General features: G+C 45.8%; 1 protein-coding gene across 4 annotated transcripts in view; it reads right to left on the bottom strand.

Annotated features, from left to right (window-relative positions):
- ZNF71 (zinc finger protein 71) overlaps nucleotides 1–14126 on the bottom strand; it is a 33967-nt gene extending 19841 nt beyond the window's left edge. The window contains exons 1-2 of one of the 4 annotated variants that reach the window (XM_033224580.1): nucleotides 13742–14126; nucleotides 4231–4314 (exon numbers count right to left, since the gene is read on the bottom strand). In XM_033224580.1, coding sequence (XP_033080471.1) covers nucleotides 4231–4263 — 33 coding nt within the window. In that variant the 5' untranslated portion in view covers nucleotides 4264–4314; nucleotides 13742–14126. The remainder of the gene's footprint in view (nucleotides 1–4230; nucleotides 4315–13741) is intronic. The other 3 variants (XM_033224579.1, XM_033224583.1, XM_033224581.1) reach the window with 3 other exon arrangements.
- Between the last annotated feature and the right edge of the window lie 6190 nt (nucleotides 14127–20316).

Raw genomic sequence — 20316 nt, 5'->3', positions numbered from 1 at the left:
ACTATTTTGGGGTTGATGGGTTCAGCTGGGCAGTTCGTGCCTGGCATCTCGTGTCGAGGTGGCTGGATGGCAGCTGGGCTAGAGTAGTCTGCTGGCCTCTTTGCATACATGTCTGTCTCTTGAGCTGGTAGGGATGGCACAGCTGAGGCCTTGGTGGGCATCTCTTTTTCTCTACATCGCTTTTCCTTATGGCTGCTTGGGCTTCCTCACAGCATGGTATGTGAGTAATGAGAGACCTACTGTGTCCTACAGAGGGACCTGCTGTTCTGAACTGAGTCAGTGGTACAACCCCCATGGCACAAGGAAAGAATGGGAGCTCTGAGCATGCACCGCATATGAGATGTATCTGGGCCTGAGGCTAGCTGCACACATTGCTATTTTGCCCCATGGGGGTTTCAAAATTGTTTTTAATTGTTACTCACATGAAAAAAACATCCGCAATTTACCGAGAAAATGAATTTCTAGTTTCTCTTTAAACACCAGAATATCTGGCCACTGTAGGCTGGAGCTGAGTGGTGGCTGGCCCTTTGATGGGGCAAGCGAGCTCCAATTTGCCATGGGCCCCACCTGCCCACTTATTTACGTAAGACACTCAGAATTGTAGTGCATAGCATACAACAGGCACTCAATAACTGCCAGCTATTGTTATTGACACCCAGAGCTTGCTGGCTCTCTCCAGCATACTGAGTCTCCCCACCACCAACTAAATCCCAAGGGGAGGCCTCACCCCCGCTGGCTAGTCCCTTCATGGTCCTAGGGTAACCTTCTAGGGCTTGGGCTCAGGATAGCTGCCTCAGGGGTCACCTTTGATAGAAAGCGGTTGGGCTGGTGATTCAGAGTGTGAGCTCAGGAACCACACTCTGCGACAGAATCCTGGCTCTGCCCTTCACAAGCTATGTTTCCTTGGACAACTGTCCTTCTCTTTCTGAGCCTCATATGAGAGGCAGGCTTCCTGATAACAACGTCCCCCTCCACAGGGCCATGAGGTTACATGTGTAGAAATATGGTCCAGGCACAGTGCCTCGTGTGACGGCGGAAGCTCTCAGTAAATGTCGACTCTTACTATTATTATTTAATTTTGATATTTAATATATATCTTATGTACAACTATAGATCCTTATATGACATTATTTGACCTTTTGGCCCAATATATCTTTCAGCCAGTCCAGCTAGTAATTCCTCCTTTTCTAAAAATTTAAACGACTTGGTTGAGGTGTGACTGATATAGAAAAAACTGTACATATTTAATGATGTACATAACCTGATGAATTAGCAGATGCATACACCTCCATGAAACCATCACCACCATCAAGGCCATACATGGATCCATTACCTCCAAAAGTTCCCTCTCACCCCTATATTTATTTATTTAACAAAATTGTAATATAACAATTCCTTCTGGAAGTCTTCCCTAAGTATATCCACCTAATTCACTCAGGAACTATTCACTGAGCAGTCTCCAGGCACCAAGCCCAGACTGGCACCAGAGTTGTGCTGAGACACAGAACACAGCCTTCCAGGTCTGGGAGCCCATCGTGTTGGGACAGAAGTGCTATAAACGGCCTCTGAGTTCTCTGCATATACGTGTCCAAGGCCACTTTTTCTAGTACTCTACCTTTTTCTGTTTCCTGTCTAATGACACAAACCGTTTCACCATAGGGAAAACTTGAAAGAGCTGAAACCAGACAGGCTCAATTTTTTAAAAAATCAGGATGTCATTACACTAGCAGTAATTTTTAAAAAACCAAACTTAAACCAAAACTCCCAACCCTGTTGAAATAAAAACAAACAACAAATCTTTCTAAGTAATGTAAGTAAAAGAAGAACTCAAGGCAAGAATCACAGATGAGATAAAAATGAAGGCATCGGCCGGGCGCGGTGGCTCAAGCCTGTAATCCCAGCACTTTGGGAGGCCGAGACGGGCGGATCACGAGGTCAGGAGATCGAGACCATCCTGGCTAACATGGTGAAACCCTGTCTCTACTAAAAATACAAAAAACTAGCCGGGCAACGTGGCGGGCACCTGTAGTCCCAGCTACTCGGGAGGCTGAGGCAGGAGAATGGCGTGAACCTGGGAGGCGGAGCTTGCAGATCCGGCCACTGCACTCCAGCCTGGGTGGCAGAGCGAAACTCCGTCTCAAAAAAAAAAAAAAAAAAAAATGAAGGCATCATGGTGCAATCGCTTAGGAAAACAGTCTGGTGGTTCCTTTAATGGTTCAACAGAGTTAACCATATGAAACCCAACATTCCACTTCCAGGTACACACCCAAGAGAACTGAGAACATATGTTCAAAGACGTATACATGAATGTTCATAGCATTATTCATAATAGCCAAACAGTGGAAACAACCCAAATGTCCATCAACTGATGAAAGGATAAACAAAATGTGTATAACCATGCAGTGGAATATTGTTCAGTCAAAAAAAGGAATGAACCACATAGATGAACCTTGTAAATATTATGCTAAGCGAAAGAAGCTAGTCACAAAAGACCACACAGTGTATGATTCCATTTATTTGAAATGTCCAGAATGGTCAAATTCATAGAGACAGAAAGCTGATTATCGGTTGCCAGGGGCCGCGGACTGATGGGGGAAAATGGAAATGAGTGCCAATGGGTACTCAGCTCCTTTTCAGGACGATGAAAATATTCTGAAAATGACTGTGGTGATGGATAACACAACTCTGTGAATGTATCCACAATCAATGAATTGTACACTTTGTGGTACGTGATGTGTACCTCAACAAAGGTTATCAAATAAATGAAGACAGAATAAACCAAATCTCCCAAATACGTCAATCGACACATTTATATAGCAAAATAAATTACAGGTGGATTCAAAAGTTCATTGTTAACATTCAAATGATAAATGGCAAAAAGCAAGAAAATATAGCTGCTATGTGATCTGTGGATGGAGAAACCCTTTCACAGCTTAAAGAGGAAGAAAGACACCACAGTGGGAGAAACCAACAGATTTGACTTTAAAAATATGAAATGCTTTTTTCATATTTTTATGAAAAAATAAGGCAAAATAAAGAAACAAAAAGCAAATCTGGAAAGAATATTTGCAACAAATATTTACACACACACATTTACTTCTGTAAAGTCTTTAAAGCATACTCAGATTCCTGTAGACTGGTAAAGCACAAGATGGATCATTTCCCTGCCCACAGAAATGGCCAGTAAACATTTTCTAAGACTTGAACTTCACTAATAATACAAACAGTGCTACTCAGAAAGAAATCACTTGGCACCACTTGTGCCCTCTCAGGCTCATGGTTCATAGCTTTCATCATTTATATCCATAATCATTGATTACAATAGTGCAATATTACACCAGTCTAAATATATCCAACATGCAGAATAAATGCCTGACAACAACCATATAAACCAGCGGAGACCTGCTCAGACACGCTGGTGGGAATACCTACCGCCATAACTGATTTGGAAAGTAGTATCAAAATACCTCAAAAACACCCAACCCAATCTTCCTCTTCAAGGAACTGCTCCTAAAGAAATCATGTGAGACACAAGGAAAGATTTATGCCCAGTGTCCCCCACGACACTGTTTATAACCAAAAAAAGAATACTTGGAAACCAATAAAGGTCCGACAACAGAGGAACCATTAAGTAAACTAGGGTATGGCCACTGAACAACACTTTTATGTGGTCATTAAAATGGATGTTACAAAGGAGTTTTTAATGATGTGGAGAAATGCTGAGGATGAGATCTCTGATGAAAAAGCAATCTTTAATATTAAAATTGCTTAGCCAGACTCAAACATTCCAGAGTGATTATCTTTTGGGTAAAATCATGGGTGAATTTGTGGGCCTCATTCCCATAAGCTTTTGTACTTTCATCACACATGTAGGCATCCACAAGGAGCATTTAGTGTGTCTGCCCATTTTAAAGGTGACACATCCAGCATGGTCTTGCACGAGTTTTTTCACTCAGTGTCACATATCTAAACCACCACTTCCCACAGGTGCCCACCTATGTCTCCAGAGAGTCCAGAGAGCTAGTTTGGCCATTCCAAAGCTTCCCTGTCCCCCACAACTGACCCCACAGCCAGGGTCAGCATCATCTGTAAGCACAGCCCTCCTCATCAGGACAGACACAGCCCCAGAAGATGGGACTGGGGGCCTTGGAGAGGGTTCGAGCAGCAGAAGCTCACCCAAGGCAGGAATCCAGCCTTTGGAAAGGAGAGTGACAGGGCAACATGACTCACCAGTGCCTCATCAGTCAGCAGCTGAGCAGCCATCCCTCTGCTGCCCACGGTGAACAGGAAGACAGGCCTAGGGGGCCAACAGGGCTGTAGGGAGAAGAGAGACGGAGGCATGCTGAGAGACCAGGTCTAGGCTGGCCTCACATATGTAGACGGGACAAACCACACACACTGAGAGACAAGCAGAGACAGACAGACACACATACACACACACCAACAGTGAGTATTTAGAGGGCTTACTGCATGTAGGGTACTTGAACGTATCTCAGTTGATGTTCTAACCATCCTGGAAGGTAGGTACTACGTCTACTCACCCATTTCACAGATGAGGAGACTGGGGCCCGAGGAGATTAAACCACTTGCTCAAGATTACAAAGCTGGGACTGGAGTCAGGCAGAGTATGTCTGGGTCCACATGCTTAGCCACTAGGCTACAATGCCTCACAAATGCACTCCCATGCACACTCCTACAGATACAGTCAACACACATCCACTCACACACATTCCCGCAGGCTGCTGAGGGCCACCGGACACCCTGCCTTCTCCCAGTGGCCTGCCCGGATCCCTCCTTGAGTGTGAGTGCTGGACCGAGGCCCCCTGAGATGCCCCAGAACCACCTGTGGCCTCTTTGGGCACTTCCCCCAGACTTCATGGGGTTACCATGAGGTTCAACTAGCAGATATGAGTGTAAGGAACTTCCACCCAGGGGCTCCAAGAGCCAGATTCGCCTGGAGAAATGCAGCTTGGTTCCATTCTCTTTCAGTTCTCCTGACAAGCTCAGGACAAAGTCTCAAGTGGAGAGGTATCTTAACATCCCTGCAACCCCTCACTCACCCCTTGAAACAAAAGAAAAGCAGGAGAATAAGATCCTGTCATCTGCAACAACATAGAGGTCATTATGTTAAGTGAAATAAGCCAGGCATAGAAAGACAAACTTTGCATGTTCTCACCTACTTGTGTGAGCTAAAAATTAAAACAATTAAACTCATGGAGATAGAGACTAGAATGATGAAGAAACCAAAGGCTGGGAAGGGTAGTGGAGTGGTGGGGGGAATGTGGGGATGGCGAATGGATATTAAAAAAACACAAAGGGTTGCAGTGAGCCAAGATGGCGCCACTGCACTTCAGCCTGGCAACAGAGCGAGACTCCATCTCAAAACAAACAACAACAAAATACACAAACAACAACAAAAAACACATACACACAAAGAATAAGACCTAGTATTTGATAGCACAACAGGGTGACTATGATCAATAATAATTTAATGATACATTTAAAAATAACTAAAAGTATAATCAGATTGTTTGTAACACAAAGGATAAATCCTTGAGGTGACAGATACCCCATTTATCCTGATGTGATTATTACACATTGTATGCCTGTATCAAAATATCTCATGTACTCCATAAATATATAAACCCACTACATACCCACAAAAATTAAAAATTAAAATTAAAAAGAAAAGCAGGGTTCAGGACCCAAATTTAGGGTGACCATAATATCTCATTAGAATTAGCTGGCTTTACTTCCATTTGTTTTAATGTTTCCCTTCTTACAGCAAAACTCAGTTTCTTTTTACAGCAGTGACACAGAATGCCCTTTTAAACTAAGTTGATTTAAATTAAAAAAAAAAAAATCAGCGAGCCAATTCAAGTAAATGGCAAAGTAAAAAAATAGGATCCATGGCACAGGTTAGAACAAATTCTTGGAGTTTGAGACATGTTGGCTCAGTCCTGGCTTCTCCCGTGACAGGGGGCTCACTACCCGTGCCACCAATACCTCTGACTGGAAATAAGTTTTTCTTCTGCTATAAACAGAAACATGCCTCTCTACATCTCCAACCCTTCAGGATCACCCAGAAAAACCTCAGTCCTCTCCAACACAATACTCTTTTAGCTCAAAGTACCAGAATCGCTGGGGATGCTTATTAAAATATCACTCAGAATATATATTCCTACCCCCCCCCCCAGATTCTCTGAATCAAACTACCTAGGTAGGGCTCCTGAATCAGTATTTCTAAACAAGTTTCCCAGGATATTCTGACACCTCTGAAAGCGTAAGAACCACTAAGACAAAGAAGAGCCTTTCTTAGGCCAAATGGCCCCAACTTCCACAAGTGAAAAGTAATTTTAATTGTAGGGGGGTATATATATGGCCAAGTTGGCAGAAGCCTTTGGTACTTAACCGGGAACAATTTTGTCCCCCCCCGGAGACATTTGTCAAAGTCTGGAGACATTTGCCAAATTGTCATAATTTGGCAGGGGAATACTATGGGCATTTAGTGGGTAGAGACCGGGGATGCTGCTAAACATCATACAATGCACGGGACGGGCCCCACAACAAAGAATGATTAGGCCCCAAGGTCGGTAGTGTGGAGGCTGAGAAGCCCTGTTGTAGAACAAAAGGATCACAAAGGTGTGGGCTTGGGGTTCCTACCACTTAACGCCTGTACACAGGCACCACACCTGGCCAACTGTAATCGCTCAGTGAAAACGTCCTCTGGGTTAAAACTCTTCAAAACTCTTCCTTGGCTTCCCCCACCATTAGAAATCACTCAAAGTCTTCACTGCCGCCCACACAGCCCTTACAATGTGCCCCCATGGCCTCTCCCCTTCTATCTCCTCTACTCCCCTCTCCCATGCTTGGGCCAGGCACCCTGGCCTTTGCATCTGCTGTTCCCTCTGGAGGGAGTGCTCTTCCCATGACTAGCCCCACTTCCTGGTCAGCTCCAATGTTACTTCCTTGGAGAAGTCCTCCACCCCCAATCACCTGACCTCAAGCAGCAACTCTCTCCCCCTCTATTTTCTTGCAGTACAAACCACTATTGACAACAGTCTTTTTTTAAATAGTTGTTTCCAAGTTTGTCATCTGTCTTCCCTCCATGAGAACAGAAGCCCCCAGGGAGCAGGGATTATCACTTTTAGATTGTATTTCTGACATCTAGGACAATGTCTAACACAGGAGGCACTTAGACATCAAGCTGAATGAACAGATGAGCTAACTTCTAGTGCTGGCCAGGATTCAAAGGAACAGGCCCTCTCACACACCGGTGAGGGAATGTGAGTCGCTCAACATTTTTCTGGAAAGTGAGCGGGCAATACACAAATCCCATAACCCAGCAACCCTGTTCCTGGGAATCTGCCCACACCAATAAAGCTCTGTGTAAAAGTTACATACAGGAAAAAAAATATTTACGGCAACATTGTTTCTAGAGGAAAGAAAAAAAAAAAACCACACCCTGAAAACAAAATTAATAAAATTACTAAAGGAATCAAATCAATGGTAGGGTCTCCATAGTACGAAGTATCAGGTCGCCTCTGTGAAGCAGAGTTAGTTCTGCATCTCGCAGTTAGTTCTGCATCTGTTGACATGTCTGTGGTTTCACTAAGTTGGGGGGAAAAGAGAGGTCAGCCTGTTACTGTGTTTATATACAAAGAAGTAAATTTAAGAGACTCCATTTGGCTCTGTATTTGAGATACCTACTGGGCCTATGTGTCTTTCCCGCCCTTAATTCGGGCAGTCACATGGATGGATAATCCTATTGAAGTATATGTTAATAATAGTGTGTGGGTAGCTGGTCCCACAGATGATCGTTGCCCTGCCAAACCGGAGGAAGAAAGAATGATGATAAATATTTCCATTGGGTATCATTATCCTCCTATATGTCTCGGGAAAGCACCAGGATGTTTAATGCCTGCTATCCAAAATTGGTTGGTAGAAGTACCTACTCTCAATCCCACCTGTAAATTTACTTATCACATGGTAAGCGGAATGTCACTCAAACCACAGATAAACTATTTACAAGACTTCTCTTATCAAAGATCATTAAAATTTAGGCCAAAAGGAAAACCTTGCCCCAAGGAGATTTCCATAGAAATAAGAGATTTAGGCCGGGTGCGGTGGCTCAAGCCTGTAATCCCAGCACTTTGGGAGGCCGAGACGGGTGAATCACGAGGTCAGGAGATCGAGACCATCCTGGCTAATACGGTGAAACCCTGTCTCTACTTAAAAATACAAAAAACTAGCCGGGCGACGAGGCGGGCGCCTGTAGTCCCAGCTACTCGGGAGGCTGAGGCAGGAGAATGGCATAAACCCGGGAGGCGGAGCTTGCAGTGAGCTGAGATCCGGCCACTGCACTCCAGCGTGGGTGGCAGAGCAAGACTCCGTCTCAAAAAAAAAAAAAAAAAAAAAAGAGATTTAGTTTGGGAAGAATGTGTGGCCGATAGTGCCGTGAGTTTACAAAACAATACATTTGGAACTGTTATAGACTGGGCACCTCGAGGTCAATTCTACCACGATTGCACAGGACAAACTCAATTCTGTCCCAGTGCACTAGTGAGTCCAACTGTTGATAGTGACTTAACAGAAAATGTAGACAAACATAAGCACAAAAAATTACAGTCTTTCTACCCTTGGAAATGGGGAGAAAAGGGAATCTCTACTCCAAGACCAAAAATAATAAGTCCTGTTTTTGGTCCTGAACATCCAGAATTATGGAGGCTTACTGTGGCTTCATACCACCTTAGAATTTGGTCTGGAAACCAAACTATAGAAACAAGAGATTATAAGACATTTTACTCTATCAACCTAAATTCCAGTCTAACAGTTCCTTTACACAGTTGTGTAAAGCCCCCTTATATGTTAGTCATAGGAAATATAGTTATTAAACCGGACTCCCAAACTATAAACGTGTGAAAATTGCAGATTGTTTACTTGCATTGATTCGACTTTTGATTGGCAGCACTGTATTCTGCCAGTGAGAGCAAGAGAAGGCGTGTGGATCCCTGTGTCCATGGATCGACCATGGGAGGCCTTGCCATCCATCCATATTTTAACTGAAGTATTAAAAGGCATTTTAAATAGATCCAAAAGATTCATTTTTACTTTAATTGCAGTGATTATGGGATTAATTGCAGTCACATCTACAGCCGCTGTGGCAGGAGTTGCATTGCACTCTTCTGTTCAGACAGTAAGCTTTGTTGACAATTGGCAAAAGAATTCCACAAGGTTGTGGAATTCACAATCTGGTATCGATCAAAAATTGGCTAATCAAATTAATGACCTTAGACAAACTGTCATTTGGATGGGAGATAGGCTCATGAGCTTGGAACATCGTTTCCAGTTACAGTGTGACTGGAATATACTTCAGATTTTTGTATTACACCCCAAATTTATAATGAGTCTAAACATCACTGGGACATGGTTAGACGCCATTTACAGGGAAGAGAAGATAATCTCACTTTAGACATTTCTAAATTAAAACAACAGATTTTTGAAGCCTCTCAGAGTCACTTAAATATTGTGCCTGGAGCTGAGGCGTTAGATCAAGTGGCAAAAAATCTTTATGGATTAAACCCCACGACTTGGATTGAGTCTATTAAAAACTCTACTGCAATAAATTTTGGAATTATGTGTTTCTGTTTAATCGGTTTGTTTTTAGTGTGCTGGACCAGTCAAAGAATCCTGCGCCAAAATCGAGAGAACGAACAAGCCTTCATCGCCATGGCACATTTATATAGAGGAAAACGGAGAGAAAATGTTGCGGGAAGTCAGAGACCTTAAACGGAGGGACTGGCTGGAGCCACAACAGAAAAACAAAAAATATAAAAATTTCATGGACATTTTATTAGTTCTCCAAAATTTATACTTTTGTAATTTCTTATGTCTGTCTTTAATCTCTTAATCCCACCATTTTCTTTGTAAGATGAGGAGGATATATGTAACCTCAGGACCTTGTGATGATTGTCTTAACTACACAAATTGTTTGTAAAACATGTGTGTTTGAACAATATGAAATCTGGGCATCTTGAAAAAAGAACGAGATAACAGCGGTGTTCAGGAAACAAGGCAGGTAACCTTAAACTGGCCGCCAGTGAGCCGGACGGAACAGAGCCATATCTTTTCTCCTTTTGCACACAAATAGGAGAGATATCTCTGAATTCTTTTTCTCAGCAAGGAATATCCATGAGAAAGAGAATGCGCTCTAAGGGTAGGCCTATAAACGACCCCCTAGGGGGCGTGCCGCCTTTTACAGTTGAAGCCTAAGGGATAAAATAAGCCCCGGCCTCCTGTAGTGCTCTCAGGCTTATTAGGAAGAGGAAATTCCCACCTAATAAATTTTGGTCATTCAGGTTGTCTGCTCTCAAACCCTATTTCCTGATAAAATGTTATCAATGACTATGCGTGCCCAAAATTTCATTAGCAATTTTAATTTTAATTTTAACACCATCCTGTGATCTCATCCTGCCCCCACTTACTTTGTAACATTCTATTACTTTGTGAAGTATATAATCTCAGTGTCATGATGACAATGGTGGTTTTGTTGAAAAGAAAAGGGGGAAATGTGGGGAAAAGAGAGGTCAGCCTGTTACTGTGTTTATATAGAAAGAAGTAAATTTAAGAGACTCCATTTGGCTCTGTATTTGAGATGCTGTTAATCTGTGACCCTACCCCCAACCTTGTCCTTACAAGAGACATTGCTGTGGTAATTAAGGTTTAAAGGATTTTGGGCTGTAAGGAATGTGCTTTGTTAAACAAATGCCTGAAGACTGCTTGTGGTTAAAGGCCATCACCATTCTCTTAAATCTCAGTAAAAGAAAAACATCTGTCTCCTGCCCGTCCCTGGGAAATGGAACATCTACGTGTATCTGTATGTCTTACTGCTGATTTACTCCCTTATCTTTTGAGCAATAAATACTGAGGGAACTCAGAGACCGGTGCCGGTGTGGGTCCTCTGTAAGCACAGCACCCGTCCCCTAGGCCCCGCTTTTCTTTCTCTATACTTTGTCTCTGTGTATTATTTCTTTTCTCAAGTCTCCGTTCCACCAAACGAGAAGCACCCACAGGTGTGGAGGGGCAGGCCACCCCTTCACTAAGTGAGAAAAGCAAGTTACCCAGTTTTATGCATAACTTCAGCCCCTTTGTGAAAAAAACAAACCAACCCATGTGGATGTGGACACATCTGTACAGCGTTTTCCAGCCTGGGAAAGGTTGTGGAATGAGGCTGGGTTGGTATCTGGAGGGCGTGGAATGGGAATGAGAAAGGGGTAGGGGTTATTAATTATTTTTTCTTTATCTTCCTTTGAACTGTTTCCCTGGGTGTAGAAACCTCATATCACCATACACATTTTTGAAACAGAATTTAATTTAAAAAAATATATTCCTTGCAGATCAGTGGTCTCTGACTTTCACCCCTGTCCTATGAGGTCAAGAACACTGGCCCATTTTGCCAGACCACAGCAGTGGCCAGAGCCCACTTACCCAGTAGGCACAGAGCCTGGGGCCCATGAAACCTTTAGGGGCCTGTAGGAAGGTCTTAATTTCTTTTAAAATCATAAGAAAAGATCTAATCCAGCCTAGACTACATTTGTCTTCCTATTAATGAAATAACAAAATGTAACTTTTAGTGCTTTAAAAAGCCAGTGGAGCAAGAGGTCCATAAAGGCAAAGTACCCTTAAAAATCATACAGCGGCCCTGGAAGTGACTTGCCCAGGAGTACTTGCCAGTGACTGTTGAACCTGGTTTGGCCTTTGATCTGGATTCTTCTTCCTCTGAGCTTTTTAGCATTTCCTTCCTTTTTTCCATTTCTACTGTTTCCAAGCGGAGATTCCCTTGGGGAAAACCCTGCAACCTTGTGTCAGCTGAGCGGAAAGGGAAAAAAGGGATCTCCCATTTGTCTAGTGGTTAATTGTGGGGGCTGTGGAACCCGGATGCCTGAGGTAACCTTGAGTGAGTCACTTAGTCTGAGACTCAGTTTCCCTGTCTGTAAGATAAGGATGATGATGGTCCCTACCTCAGAGTTACTGGGACACCTATAAATGGCCAACACTGGCTGCAAACACATTCTGTGAACAAATCAACCTCTCCTTGGTCAGAACAGAGCAGGGCACAGAGACCCTTTAGGAGTCTGATTCCCCTTTAAGAAGATCCTATGGGAGGCAGAAGAAACAGCCTTCCTTTTCCCCTCCTCCACCCTGCCCCTGTCACTCCGAAGCCCCTATGCCTCCAGAGCCTTCTATGGGCAGGAAAAACCCAGGGAACTGTGGGCAGGCAGACTAGGAGAAGTGTGGGGTGAGAAGGTAGTGGCTCTGCTAGGTCCCCTTGTCCAGGCATACAGTCTTTGGAGGAGGCACACCCAGATGCATCCACCTCTGCAGAGTCACACGCAAACATCAAGAAACACTCAGACACAGGTGGACACACAGAGATAGGGAAAGATCCCGACAGGGCTGGACCCTGGAGAGACACACCCCTACACTCATGCCAAGAGACATGCAAGGAAAGACCAGACATAGTGGACACCCAGAGGGAACCCTCACACAGAGACACCCATGGACAGAGATCAAGGCTGACACACCCACAACACCAAAGACAAGGACACAGGCAGTCACTCAGAGATATCACCACACATGCATAGGCAGAGACCCGGAGAGACAGATCCACAGAGAGACCAAGACTCTGTAGAAGTGGGACAAACACACACACACATTACCACACATAACCCACATGGACACACATGGACACATTCACATTCATTCACAGACCCAGCCTCTGGACGACACGCAGTTTCTCTCTCTCACACACACACACACCCTCACAATCTCCAGAGACACAGCCATATCCTCAGGACGACACAATCTGTCTCACACACACATACAGACCCACACAGACACCTTCACAATATCCACAAAGGCTCAGCCTCATCCTCAGGATGATATGCACCGCCTGTCTCTCACACAGGCCACCTTCTCCCCAGGATGGCCCTGGTGTCCATGAAACTTTACTACCTCCAACCCAGTCACGCCTCTCCCCTCCTGGCCCAGGCCTCCCCTCAGCCCCTCAGTCTCCCCCAGCCTCCCCTCAGCCCCTCAGTCTCCCCCAGCCTCCCCTCAGCCCCTCAGTCTCCCCCAGCCCTCCCTCAGCCCCTCAGCCTCCCCTCAGCCCCTCAGTCTCCCCCAGCCTCCCCTCAGCCCCTCAGCCTCCCCTCAGCCCCTCAGCCTCCCCTCAGCCCCTCAGTCTCCCCCAGCCTCCCCTCAGCCCCTCAGTCTCCCCTCAGCCCCTCAGTCTCCCCCAGCCTCCCCTCAGCCCCTCAGTCTCCCCTCAGCCCCTCAGTCTCCCCCAGCCTCCCCTCAGCCCCTCAGTCCCCCAGCCTCCCCTCAGCCCCTCAGTCTCCCCCAGCCTCCCCTCAGCCCCTCAGTCTCCCCCAGCCTCCCCTCAGCCCCTCAGCCTCCCCTCAGCCCCTCAGCCTCCCCTCAGCCCCTCAGCCTCTCCTCAGTTTCTTCTCACCCTCTCTTCAGCCCCTCAGCCCCTCAGTCTCCCCTCAGGCCCTCCGTCTCCCCTCAGCCTCTCCTCAGTTTCTCCTCAGCCTCCCCTCGGCCTCTCCTCAGCCCCTCAGCCTCCCCTCAGCCTCTCCTCGGCCGCTCGGCCGCTCCAGGCGCCCCTCGGTCCCGGCCTGCACGCCCTCCCCTGCGCCGGCATGCCCCTGACCTGCACCCAGCCCTGCACTCCCCGTACCTGGGCCTGCACGTCCTCTCCCCGAGGCTGTGCCCTACCCGGGGCCAGGGTACGGCTCCCGACACAGGTAAAGGGTGGGAGGGACCCCGCAGCCACACTCACCCGCTAGCCGCTCTGCCAGGACAATGACCGCGCCCGCTAGGCCCGCCCGGCCGCAATGCGCCTGCGCGGACTGCGCTATGCTTCCCAGAAGCCCGCGCACGTCACTTCCCCTCGGGCTTTTCCAGCGGAGCCCTACCCCCAGCCGAGCGGAGCCGGGCGGAGCCAACTGAGCTCCTCTAGCTCCCAGAGGCCACCGCGGCCAAGGAGGCGGGGGCAAGAGGGAGGATTGAGGGGGAGGAGGCAGAGAAAGGGGAGGAGAGAGAACAGACGGAGGGGGGAAGGGTGGGAAGAAGGCTGGAGGGAAAGGAGGGGCGAGGAGGAGGGAAGGGGGAGGAGGGAGAATAGGAGGGGTGGGAAGGATGGAAGGGGAGGAGGGATGGGGAGGAGCGGGGAGAAGAGATAGGAGGGGAGGGACTTGGGGAGGAGAGCTGGGGAGAAGGAAGGAGGAAGAAGAGATGGAGAAGGAGGAAGAAGAGATGGAGAATGAGGAGGGGTTGGAAGAAGGGTGGAGGGGAAGGAGGAAGGGGTGGGGAGAGACTAAGGGAAAAGAACAGGTCAGAGAGAAGAACCAACAGAAAGAAGAGGGAGGGAGGTGGGAGGTGGGAGGGGCAGGGAGGCAGGAAAGGAAGAGAATGGAGAAGGCGAGGAGGAAAGAAGAAAGGGTGGAAAGGGGGATGAGAAGGTGGCAAGAACTATAAGGAAGAAGAAAAGGGTGGGAAAAGGAGGAAAGAGAAAGTCGAGTTAGGGAGGGCAGGACAGGCTGAAGAGGAAGAGAGGAAATAATGGGTAAGGAGAAGGAGGAGGGAAAATAGAAAAGGACAAGGGATGGGTGGAGGCAGATAAATGAGGGGAATAAAAGAAGCGTGTCACATCTGCTGCAGACATTTCTGCAGTCCAGCCAATGGACTGGACTGAGGGACCATCCCAGGCAACTTTAAACCTGATAATCATGCTTATTTGTAGAACATTTGCAAAGCATACAGATATGCAAAGAAGAAAATGAGCATAGGTGTAGAATAAAATGTATAGGAGACTATTGAATTGGACTGAGTTCCTGCACTAGGCCCAACAGATCAAACCGAAATGGAGCTACTCATGCTGAAGTTCCAGGCCACCAACTCCAACTAAGTTAGAGAGAGAGAGAGAGAGGAGAGAGAGAGAGAGAGGGGAGAGAGAAAGAGAGAGAGAGAGAATAGCCAAGTCCCAAACAGGCCAGTTTTAGCAGTCATGATAAAAGAAATCCCCTTTGCTTTAACCTTAACAGGTAAAGTAACTTTGAAATGACCCATCCACTTTTGTTCTGTTTCTGCTTTCCTCAGCCCGTTTCTGTGTATGAAGCCATATTCCTCTGCTTGGATCACCAGAACACTAGTTCTATTTTATAGAAGGAGGTGTGGCTGGATTCTAGAATTGCAAATAAAAGACAACTAGATCTTTAAACTAAATGTCAATTCCCTTTATCTTTAGATATAAGAAAAAAGCATCAGTCCTTGTTCTGAGTTTCCTTTGTTCTGGTCCCGGTCTCCACACCTTATGATTTACAAACAATCTTCACAGCCAAGCGACTTTTCAGATGAGCTGGGTAATACAGACAGGGGAGCTTACACAAGAGGAAAGGCAGGAACCAGGTGCCTGGCTGAGGCCCTTTTCTATAGTAAACCACAAAGCCAAGTTTAAAAACATTTGCTGAATGTCTGAGTGGCCACAAAACTGTCAATAGCAGCTAACCTTAGGTGGTGACTAATGATGTATTTAAGTGAAATCTTTTATTCAGAGATAAATGTGGGCCGGGCGCGGTGGCTCAAGCCTGTAATCCCAGCACTTTGGGAGGCCGAGACGGGCGGATCACAAGGTCAGGAGATCAAGACCATCCTGGCGAACACAGTGAAACCCCGTCTCTACTAAAAATACAAAAAACTAGCCGGGCGAGTGGCGGGCGCCTGTAGTCCCAGTTACTTGGGAGGCTGAGGCAGGAGAATGGCGGGAACCCGGGAGGCGGAGCTTGCAGTGAGCTGAGATCTGGCCACTGCACTCCAGCCTGGGCGACAGAGCAAGACTCCGCCTCAAAAAAAAAAAAAAAAAAAAGAGATAAATGTGGATTTGTTCACGTCAACTTGTAAAACATAATACAGAAATCATAGAGAGAGACCTATGTCTCCTAGGTAATTTCACCCAAGGGCAACATCTTGCAGTATCACAAGTAGGATACTGATGTCAGTCCATTCAAGAGACAGAATATTTCCATTGCAAGGATCTCTTCCAATATTTCCACAAGGATCCATCATCTTGCCCTTTTATAGCCACACTCACTTTCCTCCAGACTGGATCATTAGTCTGTCCTCCATATATACAATTGTGTCATTTCAAGAATGTTATACAAATGGAATCATACAATATCTGAATGGTGTGATTGGCTTTTTTCATTCAGCACAATTCTCTGGAGATATATTCAAGTTGCTATATATATAGAACTTAATTATCTTACATAATAGAAGCTTTATACTCATTGAGTAACATCTCACCTCCCCCAGTCCTTGGAAACCACCATTCTAATTTCTGTTTCTGTTGGGAGCAAGCCCCCAAAATTCTGGCCATAAACTGGCCCCAAAACTGGCCATAAACAAAATCTCTGCAGCACTATAACATGTTCATAATGGCCCTAACGCCCATGCTAGAAGGTTGTGAGTTTACGGGAATGAGGGCAAGGAACACCTGGCCCCTCCCAGGGCAGAAAACCACTTAAAGGCATTCTTAAGCCACAAACAATAGCATGAGCGATCTGTGCCTTAAGAACATGCTCCTGCTGCAGTTAACTAGGCCAACCTATTCCTTTAAGTCGGCCCATCCCTTCGTTTCCCATAAGGGATACTTTTAGTTAATAAAGTATCTATAGAAACAATACTAATGACTGGTTTGCTGTTAATAAATACGTGGGTAAATCTCTGTTCGGGGCTCTCAGCTCTGAAGGCTGTGAGACCCCTGATTTCCCACTTCACACCTCTATATTTCTGTGTGTGTGTCTTTAATTTCTCTAGCGCCTCTGGGTCAGGGTCTCCCCGACCGAGCGAGCTGGTTTTGGCAGCTGACGTCCATTCATGGGGGCTCGAATCCAGGTCGAAGGGTCGCCAGAGCGATGGTTGGAACGGAAAACTAGCTGGAGGACACCCGAGTACTCTTAAAGCAATCCCCGTGGTGGGTAAGAAGGGGAGCTTGGAAGTGTCAGGGTAACAATGGGACAGGTGTGGGGTCTGGTTTGTTCCACCTTGGAACTTTTTCACACTGATGAGGAGGAGGAACGAGACTGTAATGAAGTAACAGAAGAGGTTACAGAGCATGTTTATTTGCCAGCTAAAGCTAAAGCGGCAAAAAAAGGAGAGGTTCATCCCTACCCTTCTGCACCCCCTCCTTATTATTTTGAAGAAAAAGACTCTCCAGATCTTTCTTTTCCAGAGGACATTGGGTGAAAAGTAGTTGCCCCAGTGACTGTTCGAGCAGCACCTTGAGCAACCGCCCTTAGTTCTATTCGGGCAGGAATTCAGCAAGCTAGACAAGAGGGTGATTTATAGGCTTAGCAGTTCCTTGTTAGAATACACCCCCCAGATCAACAGGGAAATACTGCAGCTACATTTGAGCCTTTTCCTTTTAAATTACTCAAAGAATTTAAACAAGCTATAAATCAGTATGGACCAGGTTCTCCTTTTGTAATGGGACTGTTAAAGAATGTTGCTGTTCCCAGTCGGATGATTCCTACTGACTGGGATGCTCTTACTTGAGCTTGTCTAACTCCTGCTCAGTTCTTACAGTTTAAAACTTGGTGGGCAGATGAAGCTTCCATTCAGGCTGTTCGCAATGTCCAGGCCCAACCTCAAATTAATATAACTGCAGACCAACTTTTAGGGGTTGGCAGCTGGGCTGGTTTAGATGCAACAACTGGTCATACAGGATGATGCCACAGAACAGCTTAGAGGAGTGTGCATTAGAGCTTGGGAAAAAATCACTTCAGGTGGGGAGCAATACCCTTCCTTTACTGCTATAAAACAGGGACCAAGAGAACCATACGTTGATTTTATAGCTCGGTTACAGGAGTCTCTTAAAAAGATGATTGCACATTTGGCTGCTCAGGATATAGTGTTGCAATTATTAGCTTTTGACAATGCTAATCCCGATTGCCAGGCTGCTCTGTGACCTACCAGAGGGAAAGCACATTTAGTTGATTATATCAAGGCCTGTGATGGTATCGGAGATAATCTGCATAAAACTACTTTGTTGGCACAGGCAATGGCAGGACTGAGCGTGGATAAAGGAAATACTCCATTTCCTGGAGCTTGTTTTAATTGTGGGAAGCATGGTCATACTAAAAAAGAATGTAGAAAAAATAGGCCGGGCGCGGTGGCTCAAGCCTGTAATCCCAGCACTTTGGGAGGCCGAGACGGGCGGATCACGAGGTCAGGAGATCGAGACCATCCTGGCTAACACGGTGAAACCCCGTCTCTACTAAAAATACAAAAACTAGCCGGGCGAGGTGGCGGGTGCCTGTAGTCCCAGCTACTCGGGAGGCTGAGGCAGGAGAATGGCGTAAACCCGGGAGGCGGAGCTTGCAGTGAGCTGAGATCTGGCCACTGCACTCCAGTCCCGGCGACAAAGCAAGACTCCGTCTCAAAAAAAAAAAAAAAGAAAAGAAAAAATCAGCAAGTCAGGCTGCCAGAAAGGGGAAAAAAGAAAACTGCTGAGCCTGAAATATGCCCAAAATGTAAAAAAGGAAAACACTGGGCTAATCAGTGTCACCCTAAGTTTGATAAAGAAGGGAACCCAATTTCGGGAAACGCCATGAGGGGCCCATCCTGGGCCCCATTTTAAACCAGGGCATTTCCAGCTCAGGCCATTCCCTCACTCCCATACAATGTCTGTCCCTCACCACAGCCAGTAGTGCCACAGTAGGTTTATGCTGCACAAAAGCTGTGAGCCTTCTGCCTGGGGAACCCCCACAAAAGTTTCCAACAGGAGTCTGTGGACCCTTGCCAGCAGGGACAATAGGATTACTTTTAGGAAAGTCTAGTTTAAGTTTAAAAGGGGTACAAATACATACAGGAGTCATTGATCCAGATTATAATAGGGAAATTCAAATTGTTATATCTACTTCTGTTCCCTGGAAAGCAGAGCCAGGAGAGCGCATAGCACAGCTCCTGATTGTGCCGTATGTGGGAATGGGAAAAAGTGAAATTAAACGAACAGGAGGATTTGGAAGCACAAATAAACAAGGCAAAACAGCTTGTTGGGTAAATCAAATTACTGATAAATGCCCTACCTGTGAAATAACTATCCAGGGAAAGAAATTTAAAGGTTTGGTAGATACAGGAGCAGACATTTCAATCATTTCTCTACAGCACTGGCCGTCCATGTGGCCAACTCAACCCACTCAATTTAACAGAGTTGGAGTTGGTAAAGCCGCTGAAGTATATCAAAGTAGTTACATTTTGCATTGTGAGGGGCCCGATGGACAACCTGGGTCCATTCAACCAATTATAACTTCTGTACCTATAAATTTATGGGGAAGAGATTTATTACAACAATGGGGAGCACAAGTTCTAATTCCAGAACAAATATATATCCCTAAAAGTCAACATACAATGCATGAAATGGGGTATGTCCCTGGTATGGGACTAGAAAAAAAATTGCAAGGTTTGAAAAAACTGCTTTAAGCGGAAAGACAAAGTTCCACCAAAGATTAGGATATCATTTTTGATGGCGGCCATTGTTAAGCCTCTAGAACCTATACCTTTAAAATGGTTAACAGATAAGCCAATTTGGACAGAACAATGGCTAAGTAAACAGAAACTGGAGGCTTTAGAGAAATTAGTTACCGAACAATTAGAAAATGGGCACATAGCTCCAACATTTTCCCCTTGGAATTCTCCAGTTTTCGTAATTAAGAAAAAATCAGGTAAATGGAGAATGTTAACTGACTTAACAGCTATCAATTCAGTTATACAACCTAAGGGAGCATTGCAGCCAAGATTGCCTTCTCCTGCTATAATTCCAAAAATTGGCCTTTAATAGTCATAGATTTAAAAGACTGTTTCTCAGGCCGGGCGCGGTGGCTCAAGCCTGTAATCCCAGCACTTTGGGAGGCCGAGATGGGCGGATCACGAGGTCAGGAGATCGAGACCATCCTGGCTAACACGGTGAAACCCCGTCTCTACTAAAAAATACAAAAAACTAGCCGGGCGACGTGGCGGGCGCCTATAGTCCCAGCTACTCGGGAGGCTGAGGCAGGAGAATGTCGTGAACCCGGAAGGCGGAGCTTGCAGTGAGCTGAGATCCGGCCACTGCACTGCAGCCCAGGCGACAGAGCGAGACTCCGTCTCAAAAAAAGAAAAAATAAAAAAATAAAAAAAAATAAAAGACTGTTTTTCTACTATCCCCTTAGCTGAGCAAGACTGTGAATGGTTTGCATTTACAATTCCTGTAGTAGG

This window comes from Trachypithecus francoisi, unplaced genomic scaffold (assembly GCF_009764315.1).
Source record: "Trachypithecus francoisi isolate TF-2019V2 unplaced genomic scaffold, Tfra_2.0 Lachesis_group12, whole genome shotgun sequence".
In the NCBI taxonomy this organism is placed as follows: Eukaryota; Metazoa; Chordata; class Mammalia; order Primates; family Cercopithecidae; genus Trachypithecus; species Trachypithecus francoisi.
This window is presented reverse-complemented; position numbering and strand designations above follow the sequence as displayed.